This window comes from Mus caroli, chromosome 7 (genome assembly GCF_900094665.2).
Source record: "Mus caroli chromosome 7, CAROLI_EIJ_v1.1, whole genome shotgun sequence".
Lineage (NCBI taxonomy): Eukaryota > Metazoa > Chordata > Mammalia > Rodentia > Muridae > Mus > Mus caroli.
This window is the reverse complement of record NC_034576.1, coordinates 19,148,098-19,162,725: the sequence shown is the minus strand read 5'-3', so window position 1 is coordinate 19,162,725 and position 14,628 is coordinate 19,148,098. Positions and strand designations below refer to the sequence as shown.

Sequence of the window (14,628 nt, the reverse complement as noted above, 5' to 3'; positions counted from 1 at the left end):
CCAGCATTCCAGAAGCTGAGGGTGGGTGGATTCCCAGCTCTGTATAAAACCCCTGTAATCCCAGCACCCAGGAGATGGAGACAGGAGGAGAAGGTCAAGGCCATCCTCAGCTACATGGTGAATTCAAGGCTAGCCTGGGCTACACAGACAATGTCTCAAAAACAAAACAAAACAAAATGTTCATACTAGCAGAAGACCAGGAAGTGGAAAGGGAGGAGGGGGCAGGACAGAGATAGCAAGAGCAGCAGACAGAGAAGGGTCATGAGATGCTTTGACGACTTGAAGTCATGACACAGGTTAGGGACAAAAGGTACCTCTGCCCTGCCAGAAACCTGGGCCTCCCTGGAGACTCTCAGCTCTGTGTCATCCACACCTGGTGTCAGCTTCCACAAGCTTTCTAAACCACTACACAGTGCAGGGAGGGGAGAGACACCGCCCTCAACAGTGAGAACTGAAGGTGTCCAGGGCTCACACGGGGAGGGGGGAAGCTGAGGTCATGCTGGGAAGACACACTGGAGGAGTTGGCAGGCTTGGGTGCACGGGCTGAGGAGTCTGTATTCTGCAGAGGGCTCTGGGCAGCCCGGCAGCGTGCTAATGGAGTAAGGGAGGCATAAGGACTGAGACCCAGGTCCTTCTACCAGTCTCGGGGGCAGTGGCATCCTCCTGGCTGAGAGCAGGGAAATGGAGCAGGTCTGGGAAGATACTAAGGTCGATTTGGGACAAGGTGCCTGAGTCAGAGGCATCCAGGGACACTAGGGAGCCATGCTGAACAACAATGGGAATGAGTCCCAGTATTTAGGCGACAGTGTGGGAGCAGGGCCAGACAGGGAGAGCAAGGTGAGGTAAGGTCACAGTTGAAGGGGGGCAAGAGGCAGCAAACCCAGCCTCTCCCACCCCCACCCTCCCTAGCCTTTCTCAGCCCTCCCCAGCCCTCCTTCCCCTCCACATAGCCTGGCCTTTTTGAGGGCAGCCCAGGACACAGTGATACGCAGGAGGAACTGGGACAGGAGAGCTGCAGGTATGGCCCCCTGCCCAGAAGTAGGCTGCAGGGCAGTAGAGGAGCCAGCACCCTCAACTACACCATCAACTATGCCATCAGCGATGATGTCTGTCACATGCTGACCAAAGACTCCGAGGTCGCTGCCTGGACATCCTCCCTCCACACCTTTCTAACTGGGCAACCCCCCTTTCTGAATTTGCTTTTCCATTTGCAGTGGGGGTTTTGTTTTTGGTTTTAGAGAGGGTCTCATTATGTTCCCTGGCCTAGCCTGGAACTCACAATGATCCTCCTGCATCAGGACACCATCGGACCTAACCTTTAAGTTTTTCTGTTGTTCTGAGACAGGGTCTCACATAGCTCAGGCTGACCTGGAACTCCTCTGACCCTCCCGCCTCCATCTCCTGAGTGACAGGGTGATAGGCATGGTCCAGCACACCTGGTTTATGTAGTTCTGGGTATTGAGCCTGGGGGCTTCATGCACGCCAGGCAAGCACTCTACCCACCGAGCCCCAACCCCAGCTGGTTCTACATTTGCCTCCTTGATCCTCGACAAACACAGGGACGTAACTGATTTTTGTAACTAAACTCTCTCACCATCTGTAACAAGGCTGGCACAGAGTAGGTGCTCATTTGATATTTGTGGAAGGAATGAGTTTGTGTTTATTGAGCAGGCATGATTGTAAGCACCATGCATGCTTGTGTTACAGGACCCACGTTGGGCGGTGGGGGCAGCTGCCCTTCATTACTTGGGGTGGATACTGCCTGAAGAACCCACCAACATTCACAGTTGCTCCAGGTCTTCCTATAAATGGCAGTGGGTTTTAAACATCCTCAGCACAAGGGCTCTACCCCTGAGCCACGCCCCCAGGCCCTCACTGGTGGATTCTAGGCAGGGGCTCTACCACTGAGCCACGCCCCCAGGCCCTCACTGGTGGATTCTAGGCAGGGGCTCTACCACTGAGCCACGCCCCCAGCCCCTCACTGGGGGATTCTAGGCAGGGGCTCTACNNCTGAGCCACGCCCCCAGCCCCTCACTGGGGGATTCTAGGCAGGGGCTCTACCACTGAGCCACGCCCCCAGGCCCTCACTGGTGGATTCTAGGCAGGGGCTCTACCCCTGAGCCATGCCCCCAGCCCCTCACTGGGGGATTTTAGATAGGAGTTCTACCACTGAACCATGTCCCTGACTTCATAGTTTTTATTTATTTATTTTTAAAGAATTATTTATTTATTTTATGTATGTGAGTACACTGTCGCTCTCTTCAGACACACCAGAAGAGGCATTGGATCCCATTACAGATGGTTGTGAGCCACCATGTGGTTGCTGGGAATTGAACTAAGGTCCTCTGGAAGAACAGCCAGTGCTCTTGAGCGCTGAGCCAACTCTCCAACCCCATAGTTTTTATTTATTTATTTATTTATATTTAAAAGATTTATTTATTTATTATGTGTTAAGTACACTGTAGCTGTCTTCAGACACACCAGAAAAGGGCATCAGAACTCATTACAGATGGTTGTGAGCCACCATGTGGTTGCTGGGATTTGAACTCAGGACCTTCAGAAGAGCAGTCAGTGCTCTTAACCGCTGAGCCATCTCTCCAGCCCTAGTTTTTATTTTTAATTACCAAAGGAGTATGAAGAGTTCAGGTAATCCAGAAATGTTTGTTCACAAGAATCAGTGAGCCTTACCTTCCAGAATCTTGCCAATACCTTTGTATTTATGGCATCATATGCCGATCAAGTGTGTGTGTGTGTGTGTGTGTGTGTGTGTGTGTGTGTGTTTAAAAAAAATATTCTGGGCCGGGTTAGTGGTGGTACACGCCTTTAATCCCAGCACTCAGGAGGCAGAGGCAGGTGGATTTCTGAGTTCGAGGCCAGCCTGGTCTACAGAGTGAGTTCCAGGATAGCCAGGGCTATACAGAGAAACCCTGTCTTGAAAAACAAAACAAAACACCAACAACAAACCCTCTGACCTTCTGAGCATCCTTGTACCTCTAGTCACCTAGATGACTGTTATGCAAATGCTATGCAAATTCTTGTTGAAGAGAAGAGGGGGGCTGGAGAGATTGCTCAACAGTTAGAGCATTCATTGGCTGCTTTTCCAAAGGACCCAGGTTTGATTCCCAGCAACCCACATGAATGAGCTATGGACCATGGAAGCTGTGTAGTAAGACCTTGTGTCAAAAAAAAAAAAGCTGTTTAGTGGGTGGATGCTCTTGCAGAGGGCCTGAGTTCCGTTCCCAGAACCCTAACTGGGAGGCTCACAACCACCTGTTACTCCAGAGGACCAAACACCCCTGGCCTTCATGGGTACCTGCACACTCATGCAGAGAGCCACACACAACATATAAAGACACTTAATTAAGAAATAAAAATAATTGGTTTTTTGAAAAAGGGAAGAACTATCAGCGAGGTGGCTCAATGGGTAAAGCCACTTGCTGCCGAGCCTGATGACCTGAGCTTAATCCCTGGAAGCCACAGATAAAAGGAGAGAAGACTGCCAAAGGCCTCCTCTGGCCTCCACATGCATGAGATGGCACATGCCACCCACCTCATGTAATAATGACAAGACAAAAAAAGGACAGTAGTAGGAGAGAAAAGAGAAGGAAGGAAGGGCAGAGCTTAGGGCAGAGCTTAGCTCAGACAACGGACCACTTACTGTGTATCCATGGGGCCCTGGGTTCCTTCCCAAGCACAACACACAAACCAAGCATGATGGCAAACACCTATCACTTCAACAACACTCAGGAGGTAAAAGTGGGAAGATCAGGCATTCAAGGTTATCCTTGGCTACACAATAAGTTCAAGTCTAGCCTGGGCTACATAGAACTCTATTTCAAAAACAAAGCAAGACAAAACAAAACAAACAAGCAAACAAAAACCAGAGTCTTTCATTTCCCTTTGATTTTTTGAGGCAGGGTCTCATGTAGCCCAGGCTGTCTCCTCATCATTGCCTAGCTGAAGAGGACTTTGAAGTCAAGACCTCCCAAACAAACGTAAGTGTTAAAGATGCCCGCCCACCCCACAGAGTTGTGCCATTCACTCTAGTGACACTCACCACTTCCTGGCCGTCCCGAGGGCTGGAGAAAGAGGTCTCCAACATCTGCCCCTCAGTGACCCCACTATGCAGCAGAGACATCACAGGCATGGTAGTCAAGAACTGCATCAAAATTTTCCTGCCTCCCTCCTCCCTCCTCCCTGGCGACCTGGTTCTCCTCTCAGTACCAAATCTGGGCCTTTGGCACAAAGTGGATTAGGCAGCTGCCCCAGGAGACCTGGCCAGGTCATGGCCCCTGGCCGGTGCCTGCCACACCCACCCTAGTGCCCAAACAGGGCCCCAGATCTTCTGTGACTCGATCCCTCCAAATTCCGGTGATCCGCCCCGGTTCCAAATTGCCGAACGATCCCAGGTCCAGTGGCAGACTGAGCCAAGCCTCAACCAGGAAGGGCCTCTGAGCGACTGGGACACCATCACCACCAACCATCTCGGACATCAGCCTGGGATGAAAATGCCATTGACCTGGTACAGCTGGTTCCTCCTCAGTGGTGAGCGAGAAGGGGTCCCCCACCCCATCAGCCCACTCCCTGCATCTCCAAGAGCCTCAAGACAGAGAGGGGAAGCCCTGCCCGGGAGAAGGAAGGTGCGAGCCTTCTTCAGGCATGCACTAGGGAGAGCAACTTTGCTTCCCTCTGGAGCAGTTTGCTCTTGAGAGGAGGCCTGTAGGGCAGGCTGGAGACTGCCACTAAGAGATGTCAGCAGGGAGGCTTTAGAGCAGCTGGAGCAAAGCAAGCCACAGAGCTGACTAGTGTCAGGGCTTCCGGATTCTTGATTGTGGCTTGGTGTGGGTATCTTTAAGGTAAGGAATCCTATAGCCCAGGTGGGCCTCCAACTTACTTTGTAGTCGAGAATGGCCTTGAACATCTAATCCTCCTCTCTAGTGCTGGGCTTTCAGGTGTGTCTGTCATCATGCCAAGTTTATTGGGTGCTGGGCTTTGAACCCAGGGTTTCACAGGCACTCTACATCCCAAGCGCCTTTATGCATCACTGGTGACCCGGCTAACCTGGAACTCTCTATATAGACCAGGCTGGCATCAAACTCACTGAGATCTGCCTGCCTCTGCCTCCTGAATGCTGGGATTAAGGGCATGTGCCACTATACCAAGCACTACGGAGGCTGTTGTGTTGTTGTTGTTGTTGTTGAGGCAGGATCTCATTATATAGCCCAGGTTGGCTTCAAACTTGAGACAGTCGTCATGACACAGCTTCCTGAGTGTGACCACTGTGCCTGGTTTCTGCTGCTCAGCCTCAGGGTAACTTAGCTGTATATAACAGGGCCTAGTTGACAGGGTCAGCCAAAGGTCCTCAGAAACAGGGGTGATTGGCAGTTACTGTTTCCCGACTTCGAGTCCTTTCTCCTCGTTAGCAACCACCCCAGAAGGATGTTCACTTGTGGCCCGACTTCCTAGAGAGGAAACCTAGGGCTTGAAGAGGTGGCTTTCTGGCCAGAGACTCACAACACAGATGGCAGAGTTCTGCCTTAAGCCCAGAACCTGCCACTACCATCCACATTCTCTCAGCTGGGAAGGGACTGAAAAGCCTGGCCAAGCCTGCAAGTGTGTCTCGTGTGAGAAATGGCAGTGCAGAGGCATCAGACAAGCCCAGTGAGAAGGAAGAACGAGGACCAGCTCTGTCTGCGGAGAAGGGGTGGGAGAGGCTCAGGATGTGGCTCAGACCGTTGGGTGCTCGCCTAACGCTGGTGAAGCACTGTGTTTGATCCACAACACTCCCTATACTGGGTATTGTGCTGTGTGCCCGGACGGAGTCTCACCACTCGAGAGGTGAAGGCAGAGAGATCAGAAATTCAAGGTTATCCCTAGCCATATGTCAAGCTTGAAGCCAGCATGGGCTATCTGGGGCCATAGACAGAAGGGATGGGGTGGGGGTGGGGTGAGGGGATTAAGGAAAGGGACAGGAAGGAAACTGAAAAAGAGAGAGAGACTTCACAGATCTCTGCTCTCTATGTGGGGGTCCTTGGGAATACAGAAGGAGCACCCCAGGCTGGCGTGATGTTTGCATGAGGTCACAGACACAGTTGGCTACATGAGTGGAGAGACCTGTTTGAGTCTCAGCCTGGTGCCTCTAATGGAAAACTTGGTGTCCCACCTTGCTCTGCAGAGTAATGGCTAGGCAAGGCATCAGGCCAGGTGGCAGGGGCTGGGGCTGAATGGTAGAGTCTCTTCCTAGAACCCCCCAGTGAGGGGCTGGGGTCATGGCTCAGTGGTAAAGCCCCTGCCTAGAATCCCTTGGGGAGGGACTGGAGTGTGGCTCAGTGGTAGAGCTCCTCCCTAGAATCCCCCAGTGAGAGGCTGGGGGCGTGGCTCAGTGGTAGAGCTCCTGCCTAGAATCCCCCAGTGAGGGGCTGGGGTCGTGGCTCAGTGGTAGAGCTCCTGCCTAGAATCCCCCAGTGAGGGGCTGGGGCATGCCAAGCAAGGGTAAGGCTCTAGGTTTTATTCCAGGAGAAGTGTGGGTATAGAAGGCACAAATCTTGCTTTTATCTGACCTTGTAGACACTGGGGATGTCCCCTGTGAGCTTCACCCCCTGTCAAATGAGGTGACAAGTCAATTTTGCCCCTTCTGTTCTTTCTCAGCCTGGATCCTGAACACTGGGGCCGAGATCTCCATCACCCCCGAGCCTGCACAACCTGCAGAGGGGGACAATGTCACGCTGGTAGTCCATGGGCTTTCAGGGGAACTGCTTGCCTACAATTGGTATGCAGGGCCTACGCTCAGCCTGACCTTCCTGGTGGCCAGTTACATTGTCAGCACTGGTGATGAGACCCCCGGACCAGCCCACACAGGGCGGGAAGCTGTCCGTCCTGATGGCAGCCTTGATATCCATGGTGCCTTACCTGGGCACACAGGCACCTACATCCTGCAGACTCTTAACAGGCAGTTTCAGACGGAGGTGGGCTACGGACACATGCAGGTCTATGGTGAGCCACCCCCTCTGACCTCTCCAGGACTTTCCACTCTCTTCCTCATCCTCACCCCTCCTTTGAGGAACAAAAGAGAAAAAAATTTGTATTCTTTAAAATAGCATTTAGAGTGTGTGTGTGTGTGTGTGTGTGTGTGTGTGTGTGTGTGTGTGTGTGTGACAGTATACACGTGGAGGTCAGAGAACAACTTCGGAGAGTCAGCTCTTTCTTTCTACCCTGTGGAACCCAGGGATCGAACTCAGGTCATCAGGTTTGGTGGCAAGCACTTTTACCCACTGAGCCATCTTGCCAGCTCTTAAAAATGCTTTTAAAGTTGGGTGTGAGGGTGCCTAAATCAACACAAAAATGCTCACCTTCTCCATTCTGGCTTCCAGGATGATATCTGTCTTCCAAAGCCCTTCTTTGTCACTATGGCTCGGGGGTACAGAAGTACAGCTTGGTGGTACTTCTTGCCCGGGGACAGGAGGTGCCCCTCCCCTCCCCCTCTGTCTCTCGCTCCGCCCATAGAGATCCTGGCCCCTCCCACGGTCATGGCCAACGACACTGCGCTGGTGGAGCGTAGGGATACCCTTCGACTCATCTGTAGCAGCCCCAGCCCCGCTGAGGTCCGTTGGTTCTTCAATGGTGACGCTCTGCCAGTTGCCGTCCGCTTGGGCATGTCCCCCGATGGCAGGATGCTGACCCGGCATGGCGTCCGCAGGGAGGAGGCAGGCGCCTACCAGTGCGAGGTGTGGAACCCCGTCAGCGTCAGCCGCAGCGAGCCTCTGAACTTGACGGTCTACTGTGAGTCTTCCAAGGCACCTGGTATCCATATCTCACAGATGGGGAAACTGAAGCCACGAGAAGTCCACAGTTACACAGCAAGTCAGCAAACAAGCTGGGGAAGGAGCCAGGCCCTTCTTAAAATATACTTGCCTACTTTATGAAGTACAGGTTATGGCAGATACAACCAGGTCGATGCAGGACCCTGTAGATGAGATAGGGAGCACAGGCCTGCCATCCCTGGTATCCGGAGGTGGAGGGAAGACCAGGCCACGGCATATGGGCATATGTCTGGCGTGCACCAAACTCCATCTGCAACACCACAAAAATGCACAGCAATACTCTGAGCCCTAGAGAAATGGAGACAGGATCCCGAGCTCCCTTCCTCGACAGCTACATGTTAAGTCCAAGGTCAGCCTGGACTACATGGAGGCCTGTCTGAAAAGAAATAGGAAAAAGGAAAGATGCCTAAGGAAACAGATAGCATGGACACAGGGACACTGAGCTATGAAAAGGTCATTAACTATCATTGGAACCCAGGGCTCAGCGGGGACATCACAAAAGCTCATCACAAGAGACACACAGTACTTCCTGGGCCAGCAGCTGTGTGTGTCAAATCCTGAGAATACAAATGATGGGGTTGCCCAGCCATGGTGGGGCACCCCTTTAATCCAGGAGGCAGAGGCAGGTGAATTGCTGTGAGTTCAAGGTCAGCCAGGGCTACATAATGAGGCTCTTTCTCAAAGAAAAAAAAAATGTAATAATAATAATAATTATAATAATAGCAGTAATTTCAAAAGTAAGGCCAGTGTACAGAAACTAAAATTCTAGAATCCTACTACCAGAGTATTCCAGATGCTGGAAGCTCTAGAACCAGAGACGAGGCTCCAGTCTAGACTGCCAAGCCTAAAATCACAAGAAGTAGAGAGCCCTAGAATCAAGTTCTAACATCTGAGAGTCTAGAACCTCAGAGGTGAAGATTTCTAGAGCCTGAGAAGTCTAGAACCTAGAAGCATGAGTTCTTTTTGTTTGTTTGGTTTGGTTTTGTTTTGTTTTGTATTGTTTTTCGAGACAGGGTTTCTCTGTGTAGCCCTGGCTCTCCTGGAACTCACTCTGTAGACCAGGCTGGCCTTGAACTCAGAGAGCCACCTGCCTCTGCCTCCCAAGAGCTGGAACTAAAAGCATGTGCCACCACCACCCAGCTCTACACATTCTTCTTTTTTTTACAGATAAAAACAAAAGAAAAGAAAAAACAAACCAAAACCCAAAAAACCAAGTTCTCACGGGAGGGGAAGTGAGTCTCAAGATTTCAGTGGTAGAAGTCAAGGTGTGATTGGGAAAGACTCAAGTTCTTTCTGCCCTCTACTCAGCCCTGCCAGCCCCAGGGACCCAATCCGGTAGACTGAAGACCTGAGGAGCATGCCTCTGTTCCCTCCAACCCACTCCTGACCCTCCTGTGTCTCTCCCTCCTGCCCTACAGTCGGCCCTGAACGAGTGGCTATCCTCCAAGACTCTACCACCCGCACGGGCTGCACTATTAAAGTGGACTTCAACACGTCCCTCACCCTGTGGTGTGTGGCACGGTCCTGCCCTGAGCCAGAGTACGTGTGGGCCTTCAATGGGAAGGCCTTGAAGAATGGCCAGGATCACCTGAACATCAGCAGTATGACTGCAGCCCATGAGGGCACGTACACGTGCATTGCTAAGAACTCCAAGACGCTGCTGTCTGGCTCTGCCTCAGTGGTAGTCAAGCTGTCCGGTGAGTCAGCCCCAGCCTGATAGCCACCTGCTCTCTAGAGAGGCCCAGCTGGCCTTTGCTGACTGGGCTGCCATTTTCCAGAAAATAATTGGATTCCCAGTACACTCATTGGCCAGTTGTGACAAGGTGGCGTATCAGATTGCCCTGTCTTGTCTAGGTGCGGAAAGAGGCAGGCAAAGCCTATTGCATAGGAAAGAAATGGTGACTCATATCCTCTGCCTTGAGGTCAGACGGAGTGACAAATGAGCCCAAGTCCCCATCTTGTGGGGTGACAGAGTGCAACACCAGGGTCCCTGTTCTTCCATGTAATTACCCCACTTAGTAAAAAGGCACTCGCTGCTGAGAGCCCTGCCCAACCCGAGGCACACAAACCTGAACTTCTGCCAACTAGATTGTGCATCAATTAGTCTAGATAGGATGCGGGCATGCTCAAGTGCCCATGTGAGTGTTCTCTCTCTCTCTCTCTACACACACACACACACACACCACAGCTGGAAAACCACACACCAGAAGCACTTTCTTCACACCTCTGTTCCATGCATGGGGGGTTGCGACATTGAGGGAACCGAGCTCATGCCCCAAGAAGAGTGGCTTTGAACATCAAGTTCTCATTTTACAGCAGATGTATAATGGTATAGGCAAGAGGATCAGGAGTTCAAGGACATCCTTAGCTACACAGACTGTTCAAAGTCAGCCTGGGCTAGATGAGACCTTGTCTCAAGGGGGAAAAATGTCTCATTCATTCTAGCTGAGCTTCTTCTCAAATGGCCATTGTCCCTTGGGGACAGTGGGAATCGTCCACCCCCTCCTCCCTCCCTTCTTCCTCCACTAACAGGCTGGGTCTCATGCAAAGGGTGGGGATGGACCCTCTTTCACGCAGAGCAAAGATGACTGTCGCAAAGGTAAGTGTGCCTCCTGTCTTACCTGTGAGGGACCTTGGCTGGAAACAGGGTGGACCAGATGACCTCAGGGCCAACATGGGGGGTATCCAAGGTCCGAAGGTAGGTGCAGGGTGTACCTAATGTAAGACTTCCAAAACTGCTTCCCCAAAAGCTGCCAGGAATCCTGTGCCAGGTGCTGAGATTGAGACAGAGACATGACTGTTATCCCACCTGGGAAACAAGCTGAGGTGATGGAGGAGGCATGGTCTTTCTCTAACCGCAGAGGGATCAGTGAAGCTGCCAATCAAAGAGAAGAGGCAATGCCTCACGTTCTCTGGGCTCCCTGGCACTGGTGTGGGAGACATAAAAACGTCTAGTCAAAGGGAGGAGGCACAACCTGAAAGAATTTCCAGGTCATTAGGAGACATGACACTTCTTTAAATTTCATAGTCTGATGGGGGAGACATGAGTCCCACTTTGGGAACATGTCAAATCTGATGGGGGAGTATAATCTTCCCACTTTCTATGAAATTTTTCTATCAGAGACAATTATTCCCAACTTTGGGCATCTTCAACATGATTAGAATGCTCCACTCCCAATAGTCCACAATTTCTCAGTCTGATGGAGGAGACAGAAACTCCCACCTTCTAGGGAATCTTAATCTTGGGTCCCAAACTTGATTGAAAAATCTAGAAAGTCCCAATCTGATGGAGGAGACACAATCCACACCTTGTGAGAATTTTCCATGTGATACAGGATGCACAGCTTCATCTCTCCTAGAGTCGTCTAATCTGATGGAGGAGTTGTCACCCTCATATTCTTAGGTCTGCTGCTCTCACAGAAAAGACACAATGTGGACGAGACATTCCAACCATCTGATGAGGGAGACACAGCCCCATATTCTAGAATTTCCAGTCTGATAGGGGAGGCATGGTCCCCAGAGTTTTTTTCTACCCTGATGGAGGAGACATGGCCAGACCCTGTGGGGTCTTTCAGTTAATTACATAGGGTCTGTATCATCATCCAAGGCTGAAATTTAAACAGGGGAGATGTCTTCCTGGCAAGTACCACTGAGAAAGAAAGTCTATGTGATCACCCAAGAAATCACCTCCATCCTCTGTCTCCTCCCCAGCACCTCATGGGGAGAAGCATCAGTGGGGGGAGCTGGCCAAGGGAGGGGGAGGACTCCACACCACACTCAGGCAGTCCTGGCTGACAGTGGCGGTGGTTCTCTCCCCAGCGGCAGCTGTAGCCATGATGATCGTTCCTGTACCGACTAAGCCAACGGAGGGCCAGGACGTGACCCTGACTGTCCAGGGCTACCCCAAGGACCTGCTAGTTTATGCCTGGTATCGTGGACCTGCCTCAGAACCCAACCGACTGCTGAGCCAGCTGCCGTCAGGGAACTGGATCGCTGGCCCGGCGCACACAGGCCGGGAGGTGGGCTTCGCTAATTGCTCACTGCTGGTGCAAAAGCTGAACCTCACTGATGCCGGGCGCTACACACTTAAGACCGTCACACTGCAGGGCAAGACCGACACTCTGGAGGTGGAGCTACAGGTGGCCCGTGAGTGAGCAGCGAGGGATGGGACGGGGTGGGGGGCACCCAAAGATGTCCTTCTCCTCTCTCACATGCCTGTGGGACACAGGCATGTGCCTCTTCCATCTGACCTGAGTGTCCCCATGTGGGCGTTTGCCTTGCCTCTCAAACGATGACGTCCACCAAGGTATATGCCTGCCATATGGATATATAGCCAGAAAAAGGGGTGTCATGTGAGGGTGGGCATTTTTTCTCATTAGGTGAGTGGAAACTAAACCATGGGGATCTAGCCTGTTCTACCACACTGGGGAGCTGGGGTGAATGCAGGTGTTTCCCTCCCCCATGAGACATGGCATGAGGGCAAGAAGTTTCCACCTCCAGACACCAGAGCTCTCCCAACCTGAATGAATGTACGCTAGGATGCAGGCTGCTAGGTGTGTCTCCTCCATCAGAGTTCTCTGTTGGGAACCACCTCTCCCCTATCAAGCTGGGGGCTCCCACAGTGGAAAACCATGTCTCTCTCATCAGACTGAAAATTATGTCTCCTCCATCAGGCTGGGAGTTCCCAGAATCAAGCACCATGTCTCCTCCATCAGACTGGGGGCTCTCAAAGTCAGAGACCATGCCTCCTCCATCAGACTGGGAGCTCCCAGAGTCAGGGACCATGCCTCCTCCATCAGAGTGGGGGCTCTCAAAGTCAGAGACCATGCCTCCTCCATCAGTCTAGGAGCTCCCAGAGTCAGGGACCATGCCTCCTCCATCAGAGCGGGGGTTCTCAAAGTCAGAGACCATGCCTCCTCCATCAGACTGGGAGCTCCCAGAATCAGGAACCATGTCTACACCAACAGACTGGGAGCTCCCAGAGTCAGGGCCATGTCTCCTCCATCAGACTGGAACCTTGTCTCCTCCATCAGGCTAGGAGCTCCCAGTAAGGAAACATGCTCTTATAGTCCAAGGCTAAGTCTTCTCCATGAAACTGGTAAATCCCAGAGTCAAAGGCCATGTCTCTTCCATCAGACTAGGAATTCCCAGAAATCTTCAAGACCTTGTTACTAGGGCAGGTGCTCTGGACAGGCGCTCTGGACAGGTGCTCCCAGACGGAGAACAAGAGTCTGGGGTCCTGCCTGTCGCATCAGACTAGACACTCAGAAGTCAAATTTCCGGAGCCAGGACCAGTCCGGACCCAACCACCAGATGTCTGGGTTCTCACAGGCTCACTCCTAAACCTGTGCGCCCGGGGATTCCTTTTCAGCCTCCTTTGTCACAGTCCAGCTGGAGGAGCAGTCTTTCTTCATGCAGCACCAGACCCCAGATCACAGGCTGAGCGGGGCGGGTGGGGGCCGCGGGAGGCGCGGTGGGCGGGGCCGCGGGAGGGTCCTCCTGCTGACTGACAACCTCCTCGTCCCCGCCCCGGTTCTCCTGCACAGCCCTGGAGTAGCCACCGCCACCTCTTCAGCAGCAGCGCAGGACGCTGAGACCTGGAGAGAAACGCGCCCTTGCAGCATCTCCCCGCATCCGCCCCTGAGCTCAGGACCGCTCACCTGCAGCACGGATGCCGGCCATGGTCCCACCATCCTGCCTCCATCTAGTCTTAGCTCCGAGCTGTGGGAGAGCTGCCCAGTCCATAAATGTCCCAATGAACGCATATGGGTGTCAGCCTCTCCTTCCACCGCCGCCAGCCTGGCCAAGCGCAGCTAGTGTTCTTTGCTTTGGTACCCACCCCAGAGCATGCCCAAGGCTGGGCGCATGCGCACCTAGGGATGCTTAACCCACACCCCCTCTGCTCCAGGGCAGAGCCTGGCACCTTTGCATAGGTGTGCAGTTCACACGGAAGTGTATCCTGTTCCCCCAGTGGACTAAGGATCGGCCCTCTCCAAAAAGTGTGGAGTAGGAAAAGACCCGCCTCACTGAGTAACTCCTGCCTTCATCCTACCCTAAGGCAGATTTACTTCCGCTCAGAAAATGATGTTTCTCAAGGAACTGTCCAGAAGTGTCGGGACCTCATCTATTACATCAAGAACGCAACTGAACACGGTGGTGGATGCCCGTAATGCCATCAGAGCTGGAGGCAGGAGGATTAGGAGTTCAAAGCATTGCCCAGTCTATGCAACAAAGTTTAAGATCAGCCTGGCTTACACGAGACAGTATCTCAGAAAAAAATTTAAAAGCTATAGAGAAACTGAAGAGAGTTGTAAAAGTAGTTTATATGAATCTAGGATCAGTTATCTCACACATCTTTTAAAATGCTCAGAAGTTCATTGTTGAGAGTAGAGTGGAGTCCCCACAATGTCATCAGCAATCGATTTTTATCTTCCTTAGCACAGGGCTTTCAGTTTCCCAGTCACCTCAAGTGCCTGGATGGCTGTCGGGTTTTTTCCTGGTTGCAAGGGACTCTGAGAAGTAGTCTTGGGTCTGTTGATGCCTCCAAACAATGTCAAGACTGCCCAGAGAAAATAGTTCCAAAGTGGGAAGCTGACAGCCTCTGCTATGATGGGTTGAACATTCCGCCTCCCTAGCTAGACAAAGTGGCCTCTTTCACATGCAGCCACTGCGGAGGAGCCATGGAAGACCCATGGCCAGATGCCAGAAAGCCTGGGGACCTGGGATGCCACTGAGGCTGTGTGGATGGGGCTTTGCACGAGGGGTGAGTTCTTAACTAGGTCAGCAGGAGGGGGACAGGGAGGAGACC

At 52.3% G+C, this 14,628-nt stretch overlaps 1 protein-coding gene across 1 annotated transcript; it reads left to right on the top strand.

Moving 5' to 3' along the window:
• The first annotated feature begins 4,360 nt into the window (after positions 1–4,360).
• Positions 4,361–13,584, top strand: Ceacam16 (carcinoembryonic antigen related cell adhesion molecule 16). The gene is made up of 6 exons (XM_021168706.1): positions 4,361–4,545; positions 6,649–6,993; positions 7,504–7,779; positions 9,239–9,517; positions 11,640–11,966; positions 13,367–13,584. Exons 1-6 carry the CDS (start codon positions 4,503–4,505, stop codon positions 13,375–13,377), a joined length of 1,281 nt encoding a protein of 426 aa, XP_021024365.1. The 5' UTR covers positions 4,361–4,502; the 3' UTR covers positions 13,378–13,584.
• Positions 13,585–14,628: the final 1,044 nt, after the last annotated feature.